This window comes from Gossypium arboreum, chromosome 11 (genome assembly GCF_025698485.1).
Source record: "Gossypium arboreum isolate Shixiya-1 chromosome 11, ASM2569848v2, whole genome shotgun sequence".
Classification (NCBI taxonomy): domain Eukaryota; kingdom Viridiplantae; phylum Streptophyta; class Magnoliopsida; order Malvales; family Malvaceae; genus Gossypium; species Gossypium arboreum.
Window position 1 is genome coordinate 1,341,742 of NC_069080.1, and position 26,177 is coordinate 1,367,918.

General features: G+C 32.9%; 5 protein-coding genes across 5 annotated transcripts; 2 read left to right on the forward strand and 3 right to left on the reverse strand.

Annotated features, from left to right (window-relative positions):
* The first annotated feature begins 6,697 nt into the window (after positions 1–6,697).
* Positions 6,698–10,351, forward strand: LOC108457359 (hydroxyproline O-galactosyltransferase HPGT1). The gene is made up of 12 exons (XM_017756377.2): positions 6,698–7,118; positions 7,239–7,302; positions 7,375–7,424; positions 7,540–7,733; positions 8,243–8,306; positions 8,391–8,463; positions 8,592–8,712; positions 8,786–8,873; positions 8,954–9,004; positions 9,211–9,282; positions 9,369–9,481; positions 9,981–10,351. Exons 1-12 carry the CDS (start codon positions 7,003–7,005, stop codon positions 10,001–10,003), a joined length of 1,029 nt encoding a protein of 342 aa, XP_017611866.1. The 5' UTR covers positions 6,698–7,002; the 3' UTR covers positions 10,004–10,351.
* A 493-nt stretch (positions 10,352–10,844) lies between these two features.
* Positions 10,845–13,112, reverse strand: LOC108457360 (uncharacterized). Its single transcript, XM_017756378.2, has 5 exons — positions 12,784–13,112; positions 12,655–12,707; positions 12,408–12,572; positions 12,144–12,245; positions 10,845–11,132 (listed from the first exon to the last, which is right to left on the reverse strand). Exons 1-5 carry the CDS (start codon positions 12,992–12,994, stop codon positions 10,998–11,000), a joined length of 666 nt encoding a protein of 221 aa, XP_017611867.1. The 5' UTR covers positions 12,995–13,112; the 3' UTR covers positions 10,845–10,997.
* A 593-nt stretch (positions 13,113–13,705) lies between these two features.
* Positions 13,706–16,669, forward strand: LOC108453970 (ubiquitin-conjugating enzyme E2 10). Its single transcript, XM_017752239.2, has 5 exons — positions 13,706–14,040; positions 14,133–14,210; positions 15,350–15,477; positions 15,963–16,067; positions 16,229–16,669. Exons 1-5 carry the CDS (start codon positions 13,842–13,844, stop codon positions 16,370–16,372), a joined length of 654 nt encoding a protein of 217 aa, XP_017607728.2. The 5' UTR covers positions 13,706–13,841; the 3' UTR covers positions 16,373–16,669.
* A 408-nt stretch (positions 16,670–17,077) lies between these two features.
* LOC108456373 (probable WRKY transcription factor 53) lies at positions 17,078–19,389 on the reverse strand. Its single transcript, XM_017754966.2, has 3 exons — positions 18,620–19,389; positions 17,926–18,051; positions 17,078–17,814 (listed from the first exon to the last, which is right to left on the reverse strand). Exons 1-3 carry the CDS (start codon positions 18,949–18,951, stop codon positions 17,274–17,276), a joined length of 999 nt encoding a protein of 332 aa, XP_017610455.1. The 5' UTR covers positions 18,952–19,389; the 3' UTR covers positions 17,078–17,273.
* Positions 19,390–21,693: 2,304 nt separating this feature from the next.
* Positions 21,694–24,372, reverse strand: LOC128284328 (uncharacterized). Its single transcript, XM_053022323.1, has 6 exons — positions 23,845–24,372; positions 23,524–23,596; positions 23,284–23,433; positions 22,998–23,124; positions 22,387–22,726; positions 21,694–22,311 (listed from the first exon to the last, which is right to left on the reverse strand). Exons 1-6 carry the CDS (start codon positions 24,370–24,372, stop codon positions 21,694–21,696), a joined length of 1,836 nt encoding a protein of 611 aa, XP_052878283.1.
* Positions 24,373–26,177: the final 1,805 nt, after the last annotated feature.

The following is a 26,177-nucleotide window of genomic DNA, read 5'->3' on the forward strand; positions in this document are numbered from 1 at the left end:
ATTTGGTAGGCTTAGATATTTCTCAGAATTTGTTGACACCTTAATCCCTAATCTATTTGAAATATTAAATCTGACCATATCATTAGTGTTTAAGCTGAAGAACACAGTTGATTTCCCATAATTACGCATTGCCCTGAGCAGCTTTCATATTCTTTTAAAACTTGTTCGAAAGAACCCGTACCTTCTTCAAATGCCTCCCCAAAAAGAATACAATCATCAGCGAACAGTAGGTGAGTAATCTAGGGACTCCTGCATGCTTTAATTCCTCTCAGAGACCCTTCCTCTCTTGCGAGTCTTAATAGAGTCGATAAACCCTCACTGCAGATGAGAAATAAAAAAGGACTCAGCGGATCTCCTTGACGTAATCCCCTCATTGGCCAAAACGTTTTCCCGACTCTACCATTTAGAATAACTGAGTAGGAGACTGTGCTTATACAGTGTATAATAAGTCGAATCCAACTTCCATCAAATCCCATTTTGCCCATCATTTGCTTCAAAAATTCCCATTCCACCCTATTGTACGCCTTGCTCATATCGATCTTTATTGCCATAAAACCCTTCTTTCCCACCCTTTTGTTCCTTATAGAATGTAGAATCTCATAAGCAAGCAAAACATTATCAGTGATTAGTCAACTTGGTATAAAGGCACTTTGAGCAAGATCAATACAATGTTCAAGGACGTTTTGGAATCTATTAGCAATAGTTTTGGAGATTATTTTGTAAAGGACCGAACAAAGGCTAATTGGTTTAAAATGTGATGGGTTTCTCGGATGAGAAATCTTCGGGATTAAAACAATATGTGTGATTAAGGTTTTGCAGAGATTGTCCTTTATTGAGAACGTCTAAACAAAAATCACAAACCTCACCTCCCACTATGTGTTAATATTTTTGAAAAAAGATTGATGGGAAGCCGTCAGGACCTGGGGCTTTTGTTGGACCAATGCTGTTTAGTGCCTCAGTGATATCTTCCTCTTTGTATTTCGCAATTAACATATGGTTTGTTTCCCCACTGATTTTCCTCGCAACACCTGAAAGAAGATGGCTAGTGTTGCCAATCCCATTGGAGTGGAATAGCCTCGTAAAATAGTCTCGTAAAATCTCTTCAATTTCTTCCTCTTCTGTTCTAAGAATACCCTCATTGTCTTCTAGCCCTCGTATTTTATTAATTCTACGTCTCTGAGATGCCATATTGTGAAAGAAAGTCGTATTTCTGTCGCCGTGTCGCAACCAATTTGTTCGGGCTCTCTGTTCCTAATATATCTCTTCCTTCTTCATCTCCCAATTTAATTCTAATTTCACATCAATTATTTCTGCTAAAATATCATCATCCCTCTCCATGTTATCGAGCTCAGACAGTCGTTCACGGAGATTCATTGCTCTTTTCCGACGTTCTCCCTTAACGTTTTTCTCCCATCTTTTGAGGGCAACCCGGATGTGTTCTAATTTTTCAAGGACATTTCCAGACGTCTTTGTCCAAACTTCCTTAATTAGTTCCTCGCATGACGACTCAGTTATCCACCAAGACTCAAATCTAAAGAAACAATTTCCAAAATGCTTCATCATTGGCGTAGTTTTGATGAGGATCGGACAATGGTCAGAAAAAGAGGGGGGTAAATTTTGTACGAAATAATCGTTAAATAAATTCATCCATTCCAAGTTTGCAAGCCCCCTGTCAAGCCTCTCCCTTATATTTGTATCCGCGAAATTTCCCCTTTCCCATGTAAACTTTTGCCCATGAAAACCCATATCAACTAGATCATATTCTTCTAAAACTCTTCTAAATTCCTCCATTTGCCGTTCATCCTTTACTCTCCCTCCTATTTCTCGTGTGCATACATAATCTCGTTAAAATCCCCACATACACACCATGGCAACGAATACATCTCTTTTAATTGGCGGAGTAAATTCCATGATTCCTGTTTATTTGCTTGTCGTGGATTCCCATAGAAGCAGGTGAACCGCCATTTATTTTGGTTATTTTCGTCGGTAATTCCCACATCAATATGGGAAGTTGAATAACTGTAAACTTGAATTAGATTATTCTCGTTCCATGCAAGACTTAATCCTCCACGAGGACCTTCAGCTGAGACATCCAAACCATTTTGAAAACCACGTCTCCGAACACGTTCTCTTATTATCTAATTTTGTCTCCATCAAGAAGACCAGTTGGGGATTATAAAGCTTCAATGTATTTTGAAGCCTTCAAATGGCCCGAGGATTCCCCAATCCTCGGACATTCTAGCTCAGAAGTTTCATTGCTTCTGGTCAGCTGACTGTTTGGCAGCCGCCGATATGGTTTGTGGAAGAGCATCGTCATTCTTTAAAGGAGATAGAATAGGCTGTATTGTTGAAATAACTCCGGAGTACCCATCATTGAATTTTGCTTTTTTTATTCCGTTTTCGGGATATACTTCGGGATCAAGATCCAGTACCTGTTCAATTTTTCGCTTTCCAATTTGACTCTCACTCATATTAGAATCATTGTTCTCCCTACTTAACACACGTCGCCACCTCCTTATCTTATGTCCCAAAATATCTTCAACGTCATTAGTGGGCCTATCTAAGGCGGATTTGTTTTTAAACTGGTCCCCTTCAGTACCTCTATTTGTGTTAGAATGTCTTTCCTCTTCTGTAGGCCCCACCATTGTAAAGTTTCCTTTTAATCCGTCTTCTTCAGTGTACCAATTTTTATTTAATTTATCTTCCCCTTTTATAGGCGAAACTTGAGGCGAAAGATAAGCAGTAGTATCCTTAAAGTTTAGCTGCGAAATTTTTGTTCCCCTGTTCACAGAGTTCTCTTCTAAGTAAACTTCCTTCACCGTCCGATTGGCTGTTCTCCTGGGTTCCGGCCGGATCTCCTTTTCTTTGCGCTCATCTTCTTTGCACTCCTTTTCCCCTCCTGTATAGGAACATTGTTTCATTGTTTTTTTCATTAGTGAACCAAAAACTAAACATTCTTTCCCTGTGGCAGATGATTCGACCTTAAGTGCTATTGAGAATGGATATTCTTCTCCTTTATTATTATTCCCCACATGTTTTGCTGGACACTCCTTGACTCCATGCCCCATTCTACCGTATCCAAAACAAAATATTGGAAGGTTTTCATATTTAAAGGATAGCCAGATCTTCCTTTTTCCATTAGGAACAACAAAAATACCTCTTCTCAATTGGTTTTGGACATTCAGATTGACTCTAATTCGACAGAACATACCTTTGATCTCAGCTCGGATTATCCCCTCAAAAGTAGATCCAACTGCATGTATAAGATCCTTCTTATCACACTCTGGAGGACAGGGACCAACATTTAACCAAAACGGAGAATGAACCAGTATGATCTTGTGTCTTTCAATAGGTTGCGCCAGCCACTCAAAGTTAATTAGTTGTTTCCGGAAGTGCCATGGTCGTCCTTCTAAAATCTGTTCTAAATCTTCCTCATCTTTAAATGAGATTGTAAATAAATTCTAACATGCGATCTGAATCTCAAATTTCTTTTTTGTCTTCCAAATGCTTTTCAGTTGCGCTCGCAAGCTGTGTGGATTATATGTTTTCCTCGTCCATACTGAGCAGATCAACGTCGGATTCTCAACTGGGACCACTGTTGAGCTTTTCACTGTTAACTGGATTAGTTCTTCTTCGAGAAGGGCAATCTCGTTATGATCTTCCTGTTGAAAAGTCAAAAATGGTGGGAGGTGCAATCGGCACCGAAAGAAGAAAGTAAAAAGTGGTTGGCAAGTTGAGTTTAAAGTTGAATGGGATAATTGCAATTTTGGTCCCTAATTTTTTAGGCCATTTGCAAGTTAGTCCCTAAACCTTAACTATAAATAGGTCTAACCATTTCTCATTTCAACCATCCCAACCAATCTTTCTCTCTTAGTTTTCTCTCTTCTCCCATTTGAGAATTCTTAAGGAATTCATTTGTTTGTAATATTTTGGAGATAATAAAGTTATCATCTGATGTTTGTGCCTGAGGACGTAGGTATAATTTACCGAACTTCGTTAAAACTCTTGTGTTCTTTCTTGTCCTATTTTTCTTTCAATATTTGAGGGTATAATAGTAGTGTTTAATTGTGCTATTAAATTACTATAGAAGGGATATTCTGACTAAGGAAAGGCTTGGTATTTAAGAGATCCATGTGATCCACCTCTCTTCCTTGGGGATTGAACTTTGTGTGATTTTTTAGTACAATAATTTACACGCTTTCGACCCTATTGGAACAACACTTCCGTCGTTCCAAAGTCACCACTCATCTCCTTCCCAACCACAGTATTCACTATTTCTTTGGGAGACCTAAGAGAGCACTCTTGACTTTTTATTTGTTTTTTCTTTTTAAATGAAGCCGCCGAGCTAGAGAAGGTTGGCAGATGGTTAAATAAAACGACGCATAGGTGTATTAAGGTAGATTTCACGAAGGGACGAAGTCAATATGTCAATTTTGCAGCTCCTTACAAAACGGCGAAACGGGTGGAGGATGCAGAAGGAAAGAAATATCTATACTATTTTTATAAATTGATTTAACATGCTTAATTGTTGATTTTTATCTTAATTTTTTTTTATTTTTTATCAATTTTCAAGCAATTTCTGATTTAATCTCGTTGTTTGGACCGTTATACTGATCGATTTTAGTTTAAATGGTCCGACTAATTGATCCTATCATGTTCTAGTAATACTAATCACATCATCAAATATTTGCGGAATTTAAATTCAAAGAGTAAAATAGATTTAATTTTCAATTTCAAATGCCAAATTAGACAAAAAAAAAGTACAAATATTAAAACAAACCTAATTGCCAAATTCAAATGCCCAAAGTCATATTATTCCTAATTATTCAAGTACAAGCTCAAAATTTTAACTTTTTGTAAATTTTAATTACAAGATAAAATAAATGGTAAAATTTCAACCGTTAAAAATTTTCATTCCAACTACAAACTCGATGAAAAAGTTCATATATAATATTAAAAACATAAAAAATTATACTTATATTTAATATTTGGAATAATTCTTGGTACATTTCTAATAAAATTTATAGACTCTACAAGCGAATTAGTAGATTGATAAATTTTAGACTTAATTGTATAATTATTAAAACTTTATTTTGCACCTAATAGATAATGAATTTTAAACCTTTAATTTTACTATTTCATTCCTTTATTTGTGTTTTATAGTAAATATATTTATTACATCAGATTTTTCATAACATAAAATTTAAAAAAATGCTTTCATTTTCATCTTTTTCTTTTTCTTTTTTTTTTCTTTTCCTCCAATCTCTTTCATGTCAAGCCATAAGTAAATAAAACCATACAAGTGTCGGATATATGGGTAGGCAGATCTATAATCCCTACCTAAACACATTAATGTTATTAATGGATTAAATTAATAATACATAACATTATTTTATAATATTATCGATTAAATCTTAATTCGATTGGTATAGATATTGTTACCAATACAGGAAGATGTAGATTTAAGGTTCTTGAAGTATATTATCCTCCTATTTATAAGTTGGAGAGAGGCTGAGAGGCTATAGATAGTTTTAGACATTGTGTCAGAAAAAGAAGATATAATCCAAACCTATAATGAGATTATTAAAAAATCATTTTATAATTAATATTAAATTAACAATTAATTATATTTACTCAATAATTAATTATAAAATGAAAGTAAATTTAAAATTTTAATATATTAAATTGAACCAAAATTTTCAATTTTAAAATTCATCCTTTTGAAAAATAATTTAATATTATAAAATCTTGTATATAAATTCGTATGAAAAAGATTCAGAAAAGGAAAAATAGAATTTAAATTATATTTGCGGCATGATACGGCGTCGTTTGCATGATTACATTTGCCATATTAAGTATAAACCGAGAGTTACGCTGTGTTACCATATCATCCAAACCTACCACTTTCTTTCCATATATACATAACTCAATTTGCATTTCTATACTACGGTTCAATGGTTAAAATTTTCTGTTAGTCCCTATATTATGTGTAAGTTATAAATTTAATCCATATATTTTAATTTTTTCAACTTTAGTCCTTGTACTTTTTGAAGTGATCTGTTTCGGTCTCTATATTTTCGAATTTTAAATTTTCAATCCTAACACAAACAATAACAATTAAATTTGTTTAATTAAAATTTCATTCTATTTTCTCCGTTTGGATCATTCATAGTCTCTATTATTCTCAAACTTTAAAATTTTAGTTTTGACACAAACAATACTCGTTAAATCTATTAATTGAATTTTGTGTAATATGTAAAATGTCAAATTGACATGATATTACATTTGCAATAATATATTTGCCGTATTAAATTTTGAAAATAATAAAATTTTGTGTAACAAATTTAAGAACTATCATTTAGTTAAATTTAAAATTTCAAATGTCAAAAGTATAAAGATTAAAAATATCAAATTAAAGTAAATAGATTAAATCAATAATTTATAATGTAGTATAATGACTAATAGCTAAATTTAATATAATTCAATTGTATTTATATATTGTATTATTAGGTAATGCACCTGAGAGGTCCTTATATTATAAGGATTAAAATCAAATTAGTGCTTTTATGATTAAATTTATCAATTTAATCCATACAGTATTAAAAAAATAGAATAATGTCAGATTGAAATATAACTAATATTTACTCTCTAAAATCACTGTTTAATAAAATTAATATTTTAAAAAAATTAAATGAAATATTAAGTCGAATGATATTACAGTATTATCATGTCCTGATCCAAGTTTCCAAGTGTATTTAAAACCCAGAAAATCCTGAAAGATTTGAGGCTTTGCAGTTGCAGGGCGTTGCACTGAAAACCCGAAAAGACAAGACCGACAACCTCGGAGAATTGCTTTCAACAGTGACAAGTCATCTTTTAGCCAGTCCCTGAACCATACTACGATACGATACCAGATCATTGAAAAAAAACCCAGTACTTGGACTTGGATCTACTTCTCATTTACATCACTGAATCTGGGTATTTTTTCTTCCATTCAAGAAGATGATGCAGAGTAAGGGATCCAATAGCAAAGTATCAAATAAGGTGTTTCGAACACGAATCTCTTCGTTGTTGATCTCCATGTTCGCCATTTTTGCTTCTTTTTATGTTGCTGGCAGGTCAGTTCTTTAATTTCTATCAGACCCAAGTTTTTTAAATTGTAATTTAAATTCATTTTACTGATTAAAAATCCTTCTTTTTTTCTTTTTCTTTTTTTTCGGCTTCTATGTGGAATTTAGATTATGGCAGGATGCACAAAACAGGGTTTATTTGATAAAGGAACTTGATAGAGTAACAGGGCTGGTGAGAATTTAGCTGTTTTTTTTTTGGTTGGTTTTGATTTAATTGATTGAATTGCTGACTATTACACTTTAGGGTCAATCTGCTATATCAGTGGATGATACTTTGAAAATCATTGCTTGCAGGTAAGGTGGAATTTTGTTTTATTTTGACTTTTGAGTACTAATTTACAATGGGAATTTCTATTGCAATTTTCAACATTAATATTTTGTTGAGGATTGGCTTCTTTTTTTTGTATAGGGAACAACACAAGACATTATCTGCCCTTGAAATGGATCTAGCTATAGCTAGACAAGAGGGTTTTACTTCTAAGCGTTCATCGGATACTAGCGGGGCTGTTTCGAATAGAAAGCCGCTGGTAGTAATCGGAGTTTTAACAAGATTTGGCCGTAAAAACAACAGAGATGCTCTACGTAAGGCTTGGATGGGAAGCGGTATGAACACTACTTCATTCATTATTGTATTTGTTATTGGTGTGTAAATGGATTTATGTTCTTTCAGAAATTGGGAAACGGTACGACCACCTGCTCAAAATGCTTGTTTAATAGGTCCCATTTGTAGCTATTAGTCTTTAAGGGGATATATATGCATCCCCGACTGACAATTTATGTGCACACAAATGGGAAGCGCTATGAACACTTGGCTTTCCATTACTCGTTATTGTATTATCTGTTGGGTTAGATTTTGTTTGCATTAGCGGATTGTTGTGTAAATGGATTTATGTTCTTGTCGGAACTTGGGAAGCGGTATGAACACCTGTTCATAATAGGTCCTGTTTGTAGCTATTAGCCTTTAAGGGGACAAGTTCAATATATGCATCTTCAACCAACAATTTAAGTGCACACAACTAGTTTAACATGTATGCTGTATCATGCATTAGTACTGAGGGACAGTAAGAACGATTTTGAGATTGCATTGATGACCTGAATTGTTAATTTTCCAGGTGAAACTTTGAAGAAAATGGAGAAAGAAAAAGGTGTAGTTTCACGATTTGTCATCGGAAGAAGGTATAATTTTCTCTTTCAATAGGGTCTTGCAAATTTATGATGATGGTAGAGCTAGAATCATTCTTAAGTTGCATAGCTTTCCAGTGCCGACCTTGGGGACAGTTTAGACAGGAGCATCGATGATGAAAATAGGCAAACAAATGACTTTATCATTCTCGTAAGTCAACAGAACACTCCTTATGCAAGTATTACTTTCAGAAGTCGGTCAAAAGCAGTTGGTATTGTTTCAAAAACTCGGTTACCAATTCATCCGTATAACCATTTCTATATACTTCCCTTAAACAGGACCAAGTCGAAGCACCCGGAGAGCTTCCAAAGAAAGTCAAAATGTTTTTTGCTCTTGCTGCAGATAAATGGGATGCTGATTTTTATGCAAAAGTCAATGATGATGTTTATGTAAATATCGGTTAGTATCACAATTGATGTGATACAGAATTCTCAATTTTGAATCTTCACACTCTCGACTTGATGTTTTCCAGATGCCTTGGGAGCTACACTTTCGTCTCATCTAGACAAACCTCGTGTTTATATTGGCTGTATGAAATCTGGCCAAGTTTTCTCAGAACCGTGAGTTCAACTTAGACATATATGAGTTTGATATATTTGAATAGCCTTTATTTCTTCTCATGCTTGCAAAATATTGGCAGGAGCCATAAATGGTATGAACCAGATTGGTGGAAGTTTGGTGATAAAAAATCGTAAGTTTTACCGCCATTGATATCATCTTTGAATTCTAGACCAATATCTGTTAATATTACTTATTGCCTACACTGTCAAGATCCGTGTTATCAGTTTAGTTGTAAAAGCACTTCTGCTTTCCTGATTCTTGTACTGGTTATTGTATATTGATATTTGTTTTCCTTCCATGGAGTACGTTCTCTTATTTTTTTCGGGTGTTGGACAGATATTTTCGCCATGCTTCTGGCGAAATGTATGTCATATCAGGTGCTTTGGCTAAATTTATTTCGATAAATAGGTCAGGGCCTTTACTCTTTGGTGTTATGACTACTTAAGTTAGGCTGTTATAAAGCAAGAAGTTGATCCTATTTCGTTGAATTGCAGATCTCTTCTGCGCACTTATGCCCATGACGATGTCAGTGCTGGGTCGTGGTTTATAGGTCTCAATGTCAAACATGTAGATGAAGGGAAGTTTTGTTGCTCATCTTGGTCCACAGGTCTCTTCCTCTTTCTCCCTTTTTCTATTTGATGGCATCATGGTATGCATAATTAATATAGATATTAGTATCCAAACTTTACTACAAAGAACAAGCTACGTTGCTCCAACTCTTCATTTTTTTTGAAATATTCATATTTGACTCCTTTTTTCCGACCCATATGTGGACATGGGTCTGTGGATATACCTTCCTAGAACCCTCCAATGCGTGAAAGAACTTTATACTCCTGTCACATGCATATCCATGTTTGAAACTTACACTCAAGTCTGAGTTGCTCAAAGAACAAGTAACAAAAGTAGGAAGTATTATTTTCCTTACTCCTTAGTGATAGCCATCAGATAGTTTCAGGTATAGAGATCCCAAAACAGAGAACATTCTTCTTGATAGATCCTATGTACTCTTCATTCTCCTAAAGTTCCCATGTCTGACATTCTTGCATCGGTCTTCTCAAGGTAAACTAACATGTATTTCCTTTGTTTTCCATTGGATGTGATTTCAGGAGCTATTTGTTCTGGAGTATGAGTTTATTTACCGATCCCGGAAAAGCAATACGAGCCCCAATGTTATATATATGAGAGGATGTATCTTATTTTGATAAAAGAATTGCTCCTTAGAGTTTTGATTAGAGGGCTTATTACTTGCTCAATACAAGTTGTTTTAAACTGCCATATGATGAGCCATTGAGAGCATGGTTTGAAACTGACACAGTGAAGGGGCTTATAGATAATAGTAGATTTAAGAGGGTTATATTATTCATTTTTCTTGTATAAGTTCATTCTTTTATACAGGTAGAACATATTGGATACATGATTTATTCTAATGTTAGGCATCGTTTGGATTAATATATTAAGTAAATCTATCTTACCCCGACTCGAAACTAGTGTGGATACAAAATTGTGCTCTTTTTCTCTCATGTTTTCTCGTATGATGGAAATATAATATTTATATATTCAAACATTTTCATATTCATGTTGGTAAAAGTTTCATGAAAGTCCTACTAAAAGGAGGTAGATTGTAATCTATCTTTTCTACTCAAAAAATAAATAAATTAATCTCTATATATGAGATTGACAGAATAAAAATTGACATGATTGATAAAATAATCAAATAATGATACATAACATGCTATAGATCAAATTTTAACAATAGATATTAATAAAATTTTTAACAAAAAGATTTGTTTGTTCTTTAATCTACATGCAGGGGCCAATTTAGCCCTTCATTTGTCGATTAAAAGGGAAAATGCAATTTGACCCCAGTTTTTGGATGATGATTGGCAACAACTTATAAATGTATTCTCCAGAACAATACTTTAGGGGGAACAATACACCCATACATACAATTAACAACAAAGAGGCAATAGTTATAATAGTAATGTTTGTTCTTTATTAGATACGACAAATATTGTAGGATGACTATTTGTACAATCTCTTTCAAAGCAGCAAAACACATAGATGGCAGATTATCATTCCAGTTTTCATTGGCATACAAACTATTTTGGTTTATTTTAACATACTCATGATGAGCTGTTAAGGAAATGAGCCAATGCCTTGTCTGTGTCATTGTCATACATGAGTAAGGCTTCAGCCACATTGTTTGATGAGAACCCCATTTCTCGCAGTAGGTTGTAACCGGTGACAAATTCCCGAACCTATCAAAGGACCGAAACAACATAAATATATATATATGAAAGACGTGCTTTAATGAACACTTTATGAAAATGCCAGCTGCATATCCAGAAGAATTGATGAAATGAAACTATTCAAGCTAAAGCACTTGGAGAAATTTTCACCCCCATCACGATATGCAAGGAAACTAAGACATGGATCATGAAAACCAGTCATTTCTCCTAGAACCTTATGGAGCCAAAAGAGAAAGAAGATGGGGTAGCAGTAAAGAATCTGAGCATGCCATTAAACGAAATTACTCTCTGCTAATCATGAAAATGCAGGTAGACAGGATCCTAATCATCCCTCCAAATCTAGAGCATAAAACACATGTTACAATTATTTCGTGTATCCCCAACAGGATATAAAGGAAACCAAGTAATGGATCATGAATATAAAGGAAACCAAGTCATGGATCATGAAAGCCGGTTATTTCTCCCAGAGAGGTATGAAGCCAAAAGAGAAAGGAAACAGAGTATAACAGTAAAGAATCCGAGCATGCCATTAAACCGAAATTACTATCTGCTAATCAAGAAAATGCAGATAGGATCTTAATCATCCATGATGACTATGTATCCTAATCTCAAGCATAAAGCACATGTTACAACTATTTCGTGCATTCCCGACATGCTACAAAGGAAACTAAGTCATTTATAATGAAAAGCAATTAATTCTCCTAGAGCAGTATGAAGCCAAAAGAGAAAGAAAACACAGCAACAGTAAAGAATCCAAGTATGCCAAAAAACCGAAATTACTCTCTGCTAATCAAGAAAATGCAGGTAGATAGAATCCTAACTATCCATGACGATTATGTATCTGAATATCAAGCATAAAGCACATCTTGCAAAATAAAGACATCTGAGTGATGAATGTTTCAAAGTAGACCCAATCAAGCTCTAAATTAGGACTATGATTAACTCATACACTAGATTCTAATAACAATTATCATCAGGTTTTTCTACTACTTTGATGAAGGAACATCTTTCAACACATACCTTGGTTGGATTGTCGCCATAATTTGCAACCGCAACGGTCACTGCTTCTCGGCTGAGTCCAGAGGCAATGTATTTGCTCACCACAGGATCTGAGTTTGCACCCTGCACATTCAAATCATTGTTCTGTTTCTTCAAAGAGAATCCCTTAAAAGCTCAACCAATATGAACCAATTTCATTAAAACAAAATCCTAAAAAATGTCATCACAGATAAACCATCGAACAGACAGGTTACAACGTTAATCAAAGACAGGTCTAAAGCGTACCGTTGAAGAAGAAGTTTCGATAGGCTTGGAAGAAAGGTTTTCCAAGCCAAGCTTACTCCAATTCATGTTTTCTTTTTCTGCTTCAGCCAAAATTTTCCTCTCAAACTCGAAATCAAACTGAAAATTGCTTCGAGGAATATCCCCAACTTGGGGAGACAACTGAGGCTGCAAGAAAGACAAATTAATTAATAGGATAAACATATTCATCTTATTAAAAACCCCCAAAATGAAGCGACTGAGAGCTTACCGGAGGTGTAATACGATATTCTGGTTTCAAAGCAACCCTAATGCCCAATCCCGCTGTCATAAAACAAAATTAGAAAAAAGAAATGAAAAAAAAAGTAAAAAAAAATTATTTTTAGGGGAGATAGTTTACAGGAAGAGGAAGGCGAAGAATTCTGGTGGAAAGAAGAGGCGCGAGTGGTGGGAGGGGCAACACTGTGAGCGGCGGGTTGACCACCGATCCTCGGGTACATTGAAGATCCGTACATCGGATGGGTAGATGACGATGAAGTGGGTTGTTGCCGGTAAATCGGGATCTGCGCCTCGTACGGTGGACCCGTTCTGTTCCTGAAATCGTAATCCATTGCGAATGTGATCGGAGAGGATGAAAGAAAATTTTGAAATAAAGGAGGAAATTATTAGGAAAATGAGAAAATGTCTCAGTTTGCGAAGCCTTTACATTTTCTTCGATGATGATCTGACGGTTACGTACGCGCCTACGCAGTCAGGGAAACAACTATTGGGTTAATTTTTATTTAGTCCCGAAGTTTTGTAATCAGTTATCACTTTGGAATTTGAAGAATATTTTTATTCAATTAGGCCCTTAAAAGTCGTAAAATGTTATACTCCTTAATCCAAAATTTTCTGCCCTTAAAAAATTAAAGCTGATATGGCGAGCTAGGAAAGCATCGCTTTGCATTAAATATTTATTATATGAAATAAATTATAAAAAACTACATCCAATATCATTATACTATAAGTTATATTTTGATTATTGTAATTCAAAAATTATAAAATAAATATTAAATTATTCAAAATATTTATTTAAGTTATTGAATAATTAAAATCGTTATCATATAACATTTTCTATTTCCATCGCTGCCACTGCTTAAGACTTTCATTCCTTCTCTTTTTATAATTCAAATTTTTTCGTATAATATTTTTAAATATTATAAATTTATAAATCAAAATTTAAATAATTTTTATTATTATTTAATTATTAAATTAACTTAAATCTAAAAATATTCTATTACTCTTCGATAAATACTGATACATTAGGACGATTATCAAATTGTCCTTTCAATCACGTCTCGTATTTGAAAATGACGAATTCCTATGTATTTTTATATTATTATATAATAGAAGAATTATAATAAAATACTCTCGTTTATTACTGAAAAAGAAAAACTCCCGTAAAATGAACGCCAAGTCATGGACCCACAAGAGAATAATAACTCAATCAGAAACGCACAACAGAGGCCGGTCCACCCATTTATAAAATACCGCCACTGCAAGCGATCACAAATTCTCTCATCTTTTGTATTTCGCCGTGGTTTTTCTTCTTCATTTTCCCCTTTCCTCGATCAAAATCCTCAGCTCTCTTACCGCCAAAGGAGGATCATCTTTTCAGGTTCGGTATCTTCGTTTCTCGCTTTTAATTGTTCCTTCTTTATTTTTTTGCCTTTTTTTTTTAAAAATTGATCTATGCCGTATGGATTGTAGGTTTTACGATGGCATCGAAGCGGATCTTGAAGGAATTGAAGGATTTACAGAAGGATCCTCCTACATCTTGCAGCGCTGGTATTGCATTCTCTCTCTGTCTCTATGTATATGATTTCCTTTTTCGCTGTTTTTATTTTCATTTTCTCGATTATTGAATTTTTTTGTTCTTATATTATTGTAGGACGGTAGATTTCTTGGTATATATGTTTCGGATTTAATTGAGGATTGAAAAAATTATTTTTTGGTATAATTATCAGTGATTTTCTTATAAAAAGTTAATAAAAATAATAGTGATATTTATTTGCGATTATTTGGAAGTGATTTCGATTTCATGTTACTGTTTTTGCCTCATATCCGTGTTGTCTGTGTAAGTTGTTTTATTCTAAAAATCAGTCAAGGCCCATCATCAAAAAGAGGAGCAAATGTAATTTTAAAATGTCTGAGAGAATGGAAAAAAGGTATTTCAGTATGTTCAAATGGAACCTTTGATGAATTAAATTTGTCCATGTACATTGTCTTATCGTGTTTCAGTCGATGTTGACAAAGGAATTTGATACATTTTAGATACTGTATGAATTGATGATAATGATTGCATTTTCATCGTGCGAAAGCATCATCAAATGGAAGTCTTTTGCTTTGGTTTAAGGTTTGAAAGTGTGCCACTTCAAAGACAGAGTGGTTGGAAGGAATATATATATTTCCCCTTTTCAGCTTATAATAAGAGAAAGGGAAGTGAAAGCTTTAATATATTTTTGTCAGATGATCCTCAGACCGTATCTGTATCTGATATGTCTTGTATCGGCCTGATAGGGTGAACTAGGAAGAAAGCCTGTAGTTTGTCCCAACCTCTCTCTGTTATTTAGTTTATGACCATAGTTGATTGCTAGTGCCTTAACGTCCATCAAGTTGAATAATAGTTCTAAACTGGGTTTCTTGTTGGGGCTATGGTTCCTTTGTTGACTGTTTGTTCTGTTTTATGTGCTTTTCTCAAGCAGCTAAGAATCGTGACTGAATAGCAGGAAAATAGTTTTCTCGGAATATGAATTATCGTCTAGTTTCTAGATAAGCAATGTGATTATCATTTTGCTTGTATGGTTAACATTGCATACTATATTTTCTATATGCACATGGATATTGTTCTGTATGTATAAGTGTTCTGAGTATCATTGAACTGTTTTACTTATATATTGCTTATGGTTCATCGGACAATGTTGCAGGTCCTGTTGCTGAAGACATGTTCCATTGGCAGGCAACAATCATGGGTCCACCAGACAGTCCTTATGCTGGGGGTGTTTTCCTGGTGACCATCCATTTTCCTCCAGATTATCCCTTCAAGCCTCCCAAGGTACTCTCTATTTGCATCTTTTGTCTACAACAGTCGTAGGTTTTTTACTTTTGTGACATTTGCAAGTGCATGGAGAATTCTTTTGTTGTTTAAATGCTTTTGAGGCATTGATCATTCGCATTTATTCTATGTTCAAAGCTACCTCTACAATCCAGTATTCCATCTTTCTCTGGTATCTACTTTTTATCAAATTTTGAATAAATTAAGGAGTGTGCAATGTGATGTATGACCTTTAAGAGTGAGAAATGCTTTAATGAGCATGATTGAAGCCTTCATTACCATTAATCGGTTTTTAAGCTCAGGTTCACATGAAAATTGGAATGCTATTATTTGGTTAATATTCTGAAAAGCTTGAAACGGTGGAAAATATACAAAAATGAAAACCGACATTGCTCTGGACGGGTAGATTTCTTTTATGTTGGTTGACCAATGATATTGTAAGAAGTTTCTCTCTAACATTTTCCATGTGATGATGGATTTTGCAGGTGGCATTTAGAACGAAAGTATTCCACCCTAATATTAACAGCAATGGGAGCATTTGCTTAGACATCTTAAAGGAACAGTGGAGTCCTGCGCTAACGATATCCAAGGTGATTGTCCTTGAAATATCTCGATATTCATATTCGAAACTTCTTTTATACATTTAGCACGATCCGACCATAGTGAGCTACACAAACCTGCTCATCTCAAAATATGAACTCAATGCTAAAGCTAATGAGAAATGACCATCTGTTTAATATGTTCTTGTTAGGTACTGTTATCAATCTGTTCTTTACTGACGGACCCAAACCCTGATGATCCATTGGTGCCGGAGATTGCTCACATGTACAAAACCGACAAGAACAAGTACGAGACAACTGCAAGGAGCTGGACGCAGAAGTACGCCATGGGCTAACGAGCATTGTTGTGTGCAAGGGGAAACCCCCTTTTTTTTTTTTTTTCTTTTTTCATATATTCTGGTTTTTAAAAAAGGTCTATGCATAATGAATGTTTGTTCTGTCATTTGAATCCTAAAACGAACTTAAAAGGAGGTCAACAACATGGCTTGAGTTTGAAAAAAGAAGAAGCAATTGTTGCTTTTTCTAATGTTGAATGTATGCATAAATGTGAAACTTTGGAACAGAGAAATTTGTGTCCTAACTCTGAAAATGTTAACAATTCTCCTTAATCATCATAGTTATATATTTGATAATTTGGGTCAATGTCACGGATAGTTTATACTTTGGAATTTCTTTAGTTGATTCTAATTGATTAAAAATTCGTTGGACCGTTGATTATTTTACGACTCTGTTTCTTTTTTTTCAACTCAAAACAATTCAGTCTTAGTCAATATTCATTGATTGAGATTTAATTATATTTTAATATTTCTTGAACATTGATATCAGTTTCTGGCTAAAAGACGTTAATATAAGCTTTCAGATTGTTTAAAATATGATGAGTTACTTGAGGTTGTATAATGTATTTATCTATCTATACTTAATTATAATGAATTCAATATTTGAGGCTAATGTATAAAAAAAACAATAATTATTTTCCACCCCAATGTTATGTTTCACTTCCAACTTCATCAAGACCCAATGTATGAACTAAATACTATCAATTTCATTCGTGATTTTTTATTCTTAATTTTGATTCCAATCCTGTTGAAGAAAAATATTATAACATTGGAAAAGAAACAGTCTTCATTTGCTATAAGAAAATCTACGACCTTAAAAAAAGAAAACCTTATTCAAAACTGAGGAAAAGTAGTCATCATTTTCTCAAAGTAAATGCAATGAAACAGAACTTTCTCGGCACTATCCATGGCGAAAGAAGCCATTATTATCAAATGTGAAATTTCCATCCAACTGATGGAAATGATCCAAGCCAACAGTGGGCGAGCTCGTTACCGAAGCAGCAACAGAAGCTTGAATAATCTGATCATCACAAGTTCCAAAATCAAAGTTAGTCCCCGATGTTGCCGGCGATACGAAATTACGGTTGTTGTCGATCACCGAAGGCCATGAAAACACAACGTTTGACGTTGATGAAGTATAAGGGATTAATGAAGCGTATGTTTGATCCTCTAAATCTTGGGTTTTAACTTTAAGGCCTTTCTGGAAGTTAAGAAGTAGATCTTGAGATGATGATGATGATTGTGGTTCAACGGCTGCCATTAAAGAAGCAGAAGGTCCTTGTTCTTGGTTTTTTTCAGACATTAGATGTGAGGTTACGTTACGACAAGTATGGGTTCCGACGTAAGTAATGTCAAAGATTGTTGGGTCATCGTCTGATCTTTGTACTTGCTTTGTTGCTAAACAACCATTAATGTTTCGATGTGTGCATCTGTAGTAACCTCTGCAACCATGAAAATCATTCTTTAATTAAGCTATACAGCTTTCCACCCATGTACATATATATATATATATATATTATAATATGGATTTATATTTATTTGGGTTGAAATACCTGGGAAATCTGGAGCCGAGAATGTCTTTTTGTCCGTATTTCCTCCAACTGAAACCATCATCAAGAGTTCCCTCCAGGGCTGTCCCAGGTGTTACTCGGACTTGTTGTGTCCATCTCGGTGCCTTTCTGCAACATAATTATAATGATGAATCCCCTCTATTAAATAATTGCAAATATAAAAGAATGTCATCCATGTCAAAATTCATCGTATATACAAACATTTATATAGGTAAAAGTATTTATGAAGCCCCTCTATTTTAGAGATTGCATCAAATTGGTCCTCTATTATTATTATTTTAATGCAATTCATCCTCTATTATATGGATTAATTTAGTTTATGTACTGATAAAAAGAATTAAATTAAATTAAATTCCAACATAGTTTACATTCTTATATAAAAAATATTAACTCTGTTGTAATTTGATTTGATTTAATTTTTTACTAATAAAAAATTAAATTAATCAATTTAATAGTAGGACTAATTTGATGCAGTCTTTATAATAGGAGGACTTTGAAAGAATTTCACCTATAATATGTAAGTCAATGATGTTTGAACCGGATTGATAGATGGAGAACCGAGTATCAATCTAAAAAATAATATTGAATTGATTGGACCGATTGGTTGGGTGAAGGATTGAATAAATTTAATCGGTTCACTGGTTCCGTTATAAAAACATTGATGTATACCATGTACCTTTTCTTGGAAGCATCGGAATCTCTGAAACCCCGGTCAGAGTCTTCACTCGGTGGACTTCCACAGCGAGAATTCGGTGACTCCGGCATTCTGATCACCGGCGTTAGTGGCACAACCGCCGACGCCGACGAAGTGTTAACATTGCAATTCAAAATCGAAAGTGCTTTCTCATATGAAGCTTCAATCTTTTGAACTAACACTTCACGAGTTTCAATATCATAAGACAAAGAAGAAGCACCATTAAGATGTGCTTGAAGTTGCCTAGCTACCTCTCTTCCCTGAGTTAACTCACTCACCAAACTCCTTTGTTCCCATTCTCCCATTTTCTCCATTAATAAAATATAAAAACCAGAAAAGCAAAAAAAAAAAAAAAAACTATAAGGACCAAACAAAAAAGAAGATCAAAATTACTACCAGACCCAGATTTCTTTTTACTCTTAAGTTACAAATAATATATAAGTATATATATATGTATATGTGTGAAGGTATATAAAAAGTTTGCAGAAGCGTGTTGTAGAGAATGGAAATCTGGGTGTAAGCTTAAAAGAGGTGTTTGAAGTAATAAATAAACAAAAAGGGGATCATTGATTTTTCTGTTTTTTTTTTTTTTTTTTTGGATTTCAATGAAGGAAAAAAATGAGGAGACTGAGGACTGGTCTTTGGTCATAGAAAATGTGGGTTTTTTTCAAATCAAAAAATGCGAACAAGGAAAGTCCAACTTGTAGACTCTTTCTTCCTTACAATATTTTTTTGACTTTTAATCCCTAATGAATACTAAAAGCATCGTTTTAGTCGTTTTCTTTTTTTGTGCACAGTTTGGGTTAGAAGATTCCTGGTATGGTGGTATCTAAACGGAAAAAAATAAATTAAATAAATAATAAAATTATCGTGGAAGTAATAATTCTGTGCATTATGTAGGCTCGTTAAAAGATAATTCATCAACCAAATTTATAGATTTTACAAAACTCACATATCTCTAACTTGATTACAAAAATTTTAATTAAGAACTCATTTTAATCTGTCCCGAGTTAAAACTCAATATTCAAGAATGAAATTTGTGGTATAAAAGATTGAAATGAGGAAGAGGTCGTTGTCCGGTGTAGTTATGGGCAATGGCCTTCGACGCGTTGGATCAGACACAGTGAGTGCGCTATATCACACCATTGGCTGACTTTCTTTTTCTTTCTACTACAATTTTAAAATAAAACAATGAGTGCTAAATTGGGTAGTTTTCATTTTAGAAGATCCAACGTGTAACCCGGTTTCATTGAAATTGAAAAGTGGAAAGAGGGGTTTCTCAGATGTTTCATTATATTAGTAAATAGTAAATGCAAAATCGAGAGTAATGAAGATGATTAAAAATTAGTATAAGAATTTTCAAGATCACGGCAGCAACAAATTGCTTCAACACGCGATTACCAAAAGCTCCAGACAAGGCTAACACGCACCTCCTACCCTCCAACAACTTCCTGGTAATATCATCAACAATAAATTTTCACCAATCATAACTTCCAATTTAACTAACACATATAAAGGAAAATATTTGTTTTGGCTTTATTAAGACAAGCTCGATTTTTGGCTTCTTTTTTTTTTACAAAAATCACTCTAAATTATCGATTTGAATAGTAATCTTCGGTGCGGTCGTTATCCTTGGCTGCACCAACGTCAAATCAGTAGTCAATCATTGGGACTTGGATTAAAAAAATATTTTTAGTAGGTGTCGTTATTATCATTTATGTATTTCTTACACGGGAAAAAATGCATATATTTTGATTCTTTAAATAATGGAAAAAGAAACATTTTTCTTAATAGTTGTAGCCAATTTCATTGAATAATTTGAGAAAAAAATTGGTTCAGTAATTAATGTTGGTTGCATCGTTTTTTTTGTTAGAAGAAGTTTGCTTTTTTTTTTTTTTTTTTTTTTGACATGCCATTGATGTTGGCAGGACCAAGATAATTTTGTCAAAAAAATTGAATTTTTTTATGGTGCCGCCCTTAGCATTGGTTGCACTCAATAAAATCAAATATAAATATTTTTTTATGCCGCCAAGCTCGCCAAGCTCTGTGGCATAACTAAAAATATTTCAGCTATTTTATCTCATTAGAATAATGTATTTTTATTTTAAGTGTTACGATAAAAAAAAAACTTATTCTATTTAATTAAAGCGAGAAAAAAATTTGATTGAAGATGAGTAACCAAAAGTTGAGTGTATGTGTTTATTTCAATGGGAAAATTGTAGGGGAAAAAAAAGAAGTTAGTTGTATATTTGAAGCCCGACACAAGTTACTAATGCGATTCAATAAGAATATAAGGTTACGTTTGGTTGGCTGTAATGGAATAGGGCTGTAATTGAATAGAGCTGTAATGGAATAGAGCTGTAATAAGTAATTCAACTGTTTGGTTGAATGGAATGGAATAAACTGTAATAGTATTCTTGTGTTTGGTTGAATGGAATGATGTTGTAATAGCATAAGGAAAAAACTAAAATGACCGAATACCCTTAGCGAAATTTTTTAAAATAGATGATTATTGTTATTGTTATTAAATTTTAATAAGATTATTATTGAAAATAATTTAATAAAAATAATAAATAGTTTAACCATATTTTAACATAATTATTATTAAATATAATTTAATAAAAATATAATTTAATAACATTCTTAATATAATTATTAATATATGAATTAAAAATCAAAATATATAGTACTATAAAATATATATAATCTACTTTATTATTTTTAAACTGCAATACATATTTAATGTGTTAAAATATCATTATTGAAACAAATAATTTAATTATTCTATAATAAAAATAATTAAATATTAGAAGTAATAAATAACTCATTGCTAAAAAGTAATAAATAACTTGAAAATTACTTTCACATTCAAGCATAATATTCATATATTAACAAAAAGTTACATGATTTCATTAGTATATATGTCATAATCCATATGTTTTAAAATTTTACAACACCAAAAGTTACATCATTGTAATGACATTTTATCATGTCATTATACCATCCAAATATTACAAACACAAAAAGTTATCAAAATATCAACACAATCATGATTTTTAATGGTCAGCAAGAAATCTTCTGACCCATTCCAATCGCACAACAGAAGGTAAACTAAAAAAAATGAACATTTGCGTTGGATGATCTGGAATTTTGCTCAATGCTCGATAGCGTTCATCCTCAGTTAAACCTTCCACTTCACATAATGTTGGATATAATTTCAGAGCACTTTCTTGAATGGTCATTTCTGACTTTTGTTGAATTACCACTTCGGATGCAATACTCTTGCTGATTTCAAGGCCAACGGTCCGTACATTTTCCGCCAATAAAGCGGCAGCATCATTAAATGAAGTAGAAAAATCACTTGCATCAGAAATCTTTTTTTTCTTCTTTGAAAATGCAGAATCACCTTGGTTTCTAGCTAGTTGCGGTTCTGGTTGAGGTTGTGTAGCTGAAAGATCCATGTCATCTAAAGAAACATCAGCTTCGGATCCATGGAAATCGTTTCTTTCTTCATGAGAATTTGTAGCAGCTACATCTTCAACATTTATTTCTTCAATAATATCAGCAGCTGTTTGAGCATCTTTTCCAGTGGCTCGATCTTTTGCGTAAATGGCAGTAAGTTGGTCATAATAAGGGAAACTCCGATGTCTGAATTGAGTTGCTTCTTTATGACTCTATAAAAATTAGAAATTCATATTAGATATAAGTTTTGTTAAAATAAGATAATAAAGACTTGAAATAATTCTTACACTTATATATGAGTTCCAAACCGCATCTTCAGCAACAACAAGCTGCCTATGCTCATCCCAACCAAAGCCGCTATTGTTTTTTCCACTAAGCATGTCATAAACGATTGACCAATCCCTTTTCAATGTCCTAATCCTAGATTCAAGATTAGGTTTAGCCTTCAACATGGCATTGGGTAAAACTTTTTCCATCATTTTTTCTAACTCATTTAAATAGCCGGCTTTGAATCCCGTATCCGCATTAAAGGTTCCAGCATTGTGCAAGTCGACCATACAAGCAACCAACGCAGCATCTTCTTCGGAACCCATTTCCTTTGGTTCCTCGAGAACTCGGGAAGAAACACTTGATTGGGAAAACCGACATAACTATCTTAAGAAAAACGCAAATGAAAATTAAGTTCAATATTATGCATCAAAAGGTCAACACTTTATAAAATTATAACACATGATGAATCAAAAGAAAATAAATTATCATTCAACAAGTCTAGTACAATACAAAAAAAAAAACAATTCAAACACCACCAAAGTTTCATAAACTAGATATATGAAATAACATAAACAACTTAAACGTTTACTATTTTTACCCTAAACCTAACTAATTTCTAGATGCTTGCCATTCATCGAACATTTGGTTGGCTAGTTCCATCCTCCAAGTAGCCCATGCATCCGACGGATGAATATTTATAATATTCGGTTCATCGTCATCTATCACATTACTAGGTAATCCTTCTCCCAACTCTTCTTCAATAGGATCAAGACTCATATAGGTTCGAATAAAATTATGGAGCAAACAACATGCAATAATAATTCTATTGTGCACCCTTACAGGATAGAATGATAGACTCCTAAGTATTCCCCATCTAAGTTTTAATAGCCCAAAACATCTTTCAATAACATTACGCGCTGAAGCATGTTTCATATTGAAAAATTCTTCCGGAGTACTTGGCTGGTAACCCTGACGCCACTCATTCAAATGATATCTTTGTCCTCTAAAAGGCGCAAGAAATCCCTCACAATTTGTGTATCCAGCATCAACTAGATAATAACAACCTATAAAAAGAAACTATTTGTCACGGTTAATTTCCCAAAAAAGTATGATCTTAGAAATTAATTTAAATTCCTTTAATTTTTGCATTTTACCATGAGGAACTTTTAGTCCATGTCTCCTACTTATGGCATCTCGAAGAACTCGTCCATCAGCAACAGAACCTTCCTAACCAGGAAAAACATAAACAAATTGCATATCAGGTGTACAAACACCTAACATATTTGTTGCTATGTCACCTTTTCGTGTTCGATATCTAGGTTTATCAACTGTTGGAACCCTAATCTTGATGTGGGTTCCATCTAAAGCACCTAAGCAATTCTATATCACATGTATAAAATCTCGAGTTAGAATATTATATTTAATTCCAAATTGAAAAATTATATACAAGCTATATATAGAACTCACTCTAATACCTTAAACCATTTCCACATTGGGTCTGTAGAATTAGCTGTAATTGGCTCTGCCTTTTTAAATAACACATCTTGTAAGCATATGACAGCATTTAAAACATTGTGAAATGATCTGCTAACGGTTTTCCCGGACCTATTAAAGTGATGCTTGATAACTCGATTTTTAAGGTGATGAGAAATAATATGTAAAAACATTGCCACTTGCTCATCAACAAGCATGTTCCTTGATGACTTCAATTCCCCTAAAGTTTGTAACATCTCACAAAGTTTAAAAAAGGTAGTTCTATTCATCCTAACTTGTTCAATACACGTCTCGTCACTAGCATATACAAGTCTTTTCACATAATCTCGTTTTGCATAAAAATCTAAAATATAGGATCTAATCCTTGGTCTATAAGTATGCAGGCTATGAATGGCACCCAGTGCAACTAAGAACCAATTCGCAACTGTACACATTTGCAACCATATTGTAATAGCAAGACCAATTCTTTTACGCCTCTCATTTTGTACTATTAAAGGTAGACGAGCCATTACTGCAAGATATTAAAGTGTTACATATCTTCAAATCGTAGTAAACGGGTCACATTTCTCCAATACTAATTTCAATAACAGTAAAACAAAATCAAAGAATTTAATTGCCAAAGAACTTACAGTGATTCAGTGAATACAAAATGCTCAACTCTGGGTGAGGCAACAATCAAACAAGCCAAATAAGAAGAGGAAGCAATAACAAACTGTCAAAGAAAAAATGAGCAATACATATTAATAAATAGGATAAGTCTGTTTAAAAATATATTTGCTTATGTATAAGTAAATAATTTATCAAGCATTTACTAGTGTATAATAATAATATCATTTTCAAAGTTTTAAAGTTTGTTGCAATTGAAATTCGATCTTATTTTCAAAGAATTTCATGTTTATTTATATAAATACAATTATCCAAATAAATGTTTATTTAAATCACTCAATACTTATACTCCTTCACTTTATAATTGTTAAATCACTTTTAACATTTTACATGTAGTCATTGAAATGTTATAAATATTTTACATGTAGTCATTTGAGATTTATAAGCAATATTCTCTATGTATATTTATGGAATTGAAAATTTTATAATAATGATATAAGTAATAAGATAAAGTACATGAGTGTAAACTTTTGAATCATGAAATAAGATCATTATTTTTAGATATTTTATAAATAATATTCTATAACAAAGATATGAAATAATAAAGTACTAATAAATATATATATATATATATATATATATATATATATATAACTGTTTCACATATATATATGTATAACTCAATTCACAATTTTAATAAAAATACATTTTAATAAAATTATAATCTTTTGTTTTGTATTTTAATAAATTAACAAGTGTCTTAAAAAGTATAACAAAATGTTAAAAAAGAGATGCCCGACAATTTTTAAAATTGTTTGTGGAATAAAAACATATTATTAGTATATCAAATACTAAGTCATTATTTATTTGAGGAAAAAAGTATAATAAAAATACATGTAGGAATGTTAATTGAGGAAAAAAACAAAAGATTGATATGAAGGCATATATGCCAAAATAGTTCTTTCCCTTTCTTTTAAGGTGCAAATTGCAATTTGTTTTATATTTGCCCTTAGCCTTTACATCTATCTTTTATATTTGCCCTTGGCTTTTACATCTATCTCGTCATCTTGATGAAATATCTTAGGAATTCTCATTACTTACATCAATCCTCATAAATGGTAAAACAGATCTTTTATATAATGCCAAAGATATTGCTTATCAATCTTCTTTCAAACTATCTTTGTTAGCGATATTATTTGATAGTTTATATTTAAAAAGTTGCATTATTCCTCCCAATAATTATGCAAATAATAGATTTATGCAAAACAATACCCAAAACAATACCCAATAATTATTGTACGAAACCTCTCTTGCCCAAAGAAGATATGCAACTTGATCATTTTTCTATCAAGCTCTATGGTCCTTATCTTGAAGTCAATTCGCCAAAGAAAACACAACATTATTAAACCGCATCGTTCATTCTTAATATCTCGAATTTATACAAATGATTACTTAAGGATTCAAAAAGGTATCGAATGGATGTTATACCGATCGCAACTCAATAGCAATATGAGAAGCATAAAACAATTCCTCAAGCTAACATGATGTTATACTGATCTACAACTCAATAGCACTTGGTACAAGGATTAAAAAGCATCAGAAAGTTCCAACCATGGATAGAAAGTTTTAAGCATGCAAATATTTTATTTTTAGTACAAGCAAGCAATTATATTACGGGGACCAAACCGTGTACCTCGTGCCAATCAAA